Source organism: Propithecus coquereli, unplaced genomic scaffold (assembly GCF_000956105.1).
Source record: "Propithecus coquereli isolate 6110/MARCELLA unplaced genomic scaffold, Pcoq_1.0 Scaffold7, whole genome shotgun sequence".
Classification (NCBI taxonomy): Eukaryota; Metazoa; Chordata; class Mammalia; order Primates; family Indriidae; genus Propithecus; species Propithecus coquereli.
The window spans coordinates 12,208,220-12,212,188 of NW_012153062.1; the positions used below are offsets into that span (position 1 = coordinate 12,208,220).

At 33.9% G+C, this 3,969-nt stretch overlaps 1 protein-coding gene across 1 annotated transcript in view; it reads left to right on the plus strand.

Annotated features, from left to right (window-relative positions):
* ODF2L (outer dense fiber of sperm tails 2-like) overlaps positions 1-3,969 on the plus strand; it is a 57,682-nt gene that overhangs the window by 40,436 nt on the left and 13,277 nt on the right. Inside the window, 4 exon segments of the mRNA XM_012661027.1 lie at positions 518-577; positions 1,064-1,149; positions 1,232-1,394; positions 3,695-3,820. Of these exon segments, the coding sequence (XP_012516481.1) occupies positions 518-577; positions 1,064-1,149; positions 1,232-1,394; positions 3,695-3,820 (435 nt within the window).

Consider the following 3,969-nt stretch of genomic DNA (forward strand, 5'->3'; position numbering starts at 1 on the left):
GCATGAGAGATGTTTCTTAATGTCAGGGTTAGGTAAATTATTGTAATTTACCTTACACAAATTAGAATTTATTTTAATTAGAATTGTACCTCAAGTTTATTGGAATTACTTTAAGGTTTTTTTTTCAATTTATACTTTTTTTACTCCATCAGACTAGGGATCATGTGTGTCCTGTTAATCACTACATATCCCTCTCACTGCATAGCCATCTCCTTGTCCAATGCCTGGCACATAATAAGCACTCAATAAGTATTTTTTGAATTAATTTTTTTTCAAAGAAGCAGTCCAAGGGTGGTGGACTTTTTCTTTACTTACAGGACAGTTTAGGAAGGATTCTCTGTCTTTCAAATATAATCTGGGTTTTAATTTTGAAATACATCCTGTTTTTAAAAAACATGCTGACAAGATTTTTGTGAATTTGAATTCCTGAGAAGAGATTTTTCTAGGAGAATGTCAAATTACCTAAATGACTATTAATAACTGAAATTATGAGAAAAGATTCTTTCTATTATCAAAGCTTCTTAAACTATTTAAATCAGCTTTGCAGCAATGGGAAGAATATTCTGACTTGGCTTAGGCAAATGTGTTTTTGGTTGATTTGCTTCATATTGTTTCTCGCAAAAATATGGTTTTTTACTTATACTTACAACTTCACAGATATTCAATTATCAGTCAGTATTTTTAGGTGAAATGGAAAACTTTGAGAGAAACCCTAAGTATCCCACAATAGGAGATTAATACTGTTTAAAATTTTTATATTTTGACTTAACAAAATAAATGTCCTACTTTAATAAAATGTCATTCAAAATGTTTTAATATCATACATTGTCCAGAAAAATTTTCAGTTGATAATTTTCCAACATAGGCAACATAGTTTTTTAAACCTTAACCAGGACTTTAAGAACTTGTATTTTAACAATGTAATATTTCTTGGTGTCTTTCTGTGTAAGAGTGATAGTATTTATACCTTCTTACTTCCTCTGATTGTTCTAACAATACATTATGTAGACTTCTTTGGAAGGTGATTATAAAAAAAAAACCAAGAAAACTTGTTTTTTCATAGATTGATGGAAATCACAATCTTCTGATGAAGCTTTCTCTGGAAGAGGAAAATTATCTTATTCAGTTGAAGTGCGAAAACCTTAAACAGTAAGTATTAAATTGACTTAAAACTGGTACTACATTTTCCTCTACACACTACAATTTTAAAATATATGTTTTCTGTAAAAAGGAAATTAGAACAGATGGATGCAGAAAATAAAGAGCTTGAAAAGAAGCTGGCAAACCAAGAAGAATGTCTTAAGCACAGCAATCTTAAGTTTAAAGAGAAATCTGCAGAATATACAGCATTGGCCAGGCAACTAGAAGCTGCTTTAGAAGAAGGAAGACAAAAGGTATGGGTGGCCTATATTTAGAAACTTTTTAATTAGTTTACCAAAGAGTTGTTTTTTTAAACAGACAATATTTCATCTTGCCAAACCTACAGTTATTGTTTTTATCCTGATGACAGGGTGGAGGGAGCAATTACATTTTTTTCTTTACCTATTTGCCCTTTCAAGCAAAACATTTACATTACTGAGCCAGAGTTACTGCACTAGATAAATGGTGATGTGGCAGGGTAAAGGGCAGAGATGGAAGATACTTTGAAGACATAACCTTCTCCTCCCCCAACATTTTTTTAATATAAAACCAAATTGAATGTGCAAATAATTGAAAATTTTGGTTTTGGTCTGGATCTGGTGAGCTGTAAAGCTCAAGTTTCTTTTGACAAATATTGTTGCATAAATAACTACATGCAAAATTAAATTCCAGTTAAATCCATTAGGTTAGCATTCACTGAGTACCTTCCCTGGATAGTGCTTAAGATGCACAGATGTATAAGGCCTGGCCTTGGCTCTCAGGACACTCAATCTAGTCGGCAGGAACTGTGAACAACAAATGTCTTGCTGCATGTATGTGCTATAATAGAGGGTGGGCTCAAGGTACACCAGAGAAAGTGATTATTTCAAGCTGGAGGTGATAGGCAATGATTCAGGAAGATCTCAAAGAAGAGGTAAATTTATCAGTTTGAAAATCTAATCTTGAAAAGATATAAGGTGGGCTTTGGAATCTAACAGGAAACAAATTTAAATTCTGGCTTTGATACGTTGTACCCTGACCTAGGGCAAGCTCTTCCCTTAACTTTAGTTTCTTAATCAGTAAAATGGGGATGATGAGTTTCCTCACAGGACTGAGTGATGTTAAAAAGCAATCATTTATATTCTGATGACTCTCAGATATATATCTCTATCCAAACCTCTCTCCTCACTGAAATCCAAACTCATATATTCTACCACTTACTTGGCATCTCCACTTAACATAGACATTTCAAACTTAATATGTTCAAAACCAAATTCTGAATCATTCCCTCTAAACTCTCTTCTACCCATGGTCTTCCTAAAGCCCATTAATGAAAATTTCATAAAAGTCAGAAAAAATCTGATATCCTTGAAATGTGGCCCTTATATCACAAGTGTCACACATATATTTTGATTTTCTTAAACTCTGGGAAACAAATTTAAACTGATTTTGAGAGACACATAATTGAATAAAAGCTAAATATACTGCTCATGGTCAAAATATAATACAGATTTCGCAGCCCCACCAACCTTTGGGAGGAAAACAAGAAGTGACTTTATCTTAGGTTCAGCCTAAATGGACTTTGGAAATACCATGTGCTCTCAGATTCCTTCCCAAAAGGAAGAGTTCAGAGTCCCCAGAGGATTGTCTGCCCTTTCCTTTCTCTCTTGCTGTCGTGGAATTTGGGGCTGTCTCTAGTTTCTGCCCACATGAGGAGTGCCATTACCACTTGTCACCATTGCCCACATGGAAGGGATGGTGCCAAGGGCATGGATGTTTGTCATGAGGGCCCTTCCGTCCACAGCTTCAGATCCTATTGGCATCCCTCACTCACAATTACCCTTGTAATTTGTGCAGAAGAAATCTTTGTAAATAACTTTATAATGACCTAGAACTGAGTCCATAGGTATTAGTTTAGAAGACAGTCCTTGCTCCTGGCCCAGTCCCTACCTCCTCTCTCATTCTGTGGCTCCAACCCAGCATTTTTACCAATAGGCTCCACCATGTCTGAATCCCTGGGTAAACATAGCTAAGCTAGACTTTCTGCTAAAATAAGCAATCAGACAAATATGAAAACTCATATTCAGATTACTTTGGAAGTGAATGAATGAAAAACCAATCTGTGTGTGTGTGTATGTGAAATGTGTACATCACCCCCTTAATTCTATCCATCTAAATGTGCAATCAGCATTTAATGACAACTTTCTATGTTCTACCACTGCTCTAGACATCATGGTGAATATAATACTATGAAAAATGGCAATTGGCCTCAGTATGTTTTAAAAACACACTGTTGGGGAAAACACCTAGCTAAGTAACAGAGCAGTGAAAATGTTTACATCTCTTCCATCTCAAGCTAATTTTGCAGGTATTTACACTGCAAACATAAGTATAGTACATACTTATATGTGCTTCTTCAAGATAGAACATTTTAAAACATTTTCTAATTAAATTGTCTAACATCCAGTTAATATCTATTTGGACGAAAGAGGTTCAGCATAACCATGTCAAGGCTTTCAATCATATTTTAAAGAAACTACATTTAGTTATTTTGCTCTTTTAATAAAAATTACAGGTTTCTGAAGAAATAGAGAAAATGTCATCTAGAGAGAGGGCTTTACAAATTAAAATACTAGATCTGGAAACTGAGCTTAGAAAGAAAAATGAAGAGCAAAATCAACTTGTTTGCAAAATAAACAGTGTAAGTATTAGTATGGCTTAATGTATTATCATAAAAAATTAATGTTTAACATGCTTACTATGTAGTTAAAGTGCAAAGTGAGAGGAATCAAGGCTATTGCTTTACTGATAATATTAAAAATAACAAATAATGTAGTACATAAAAAATAA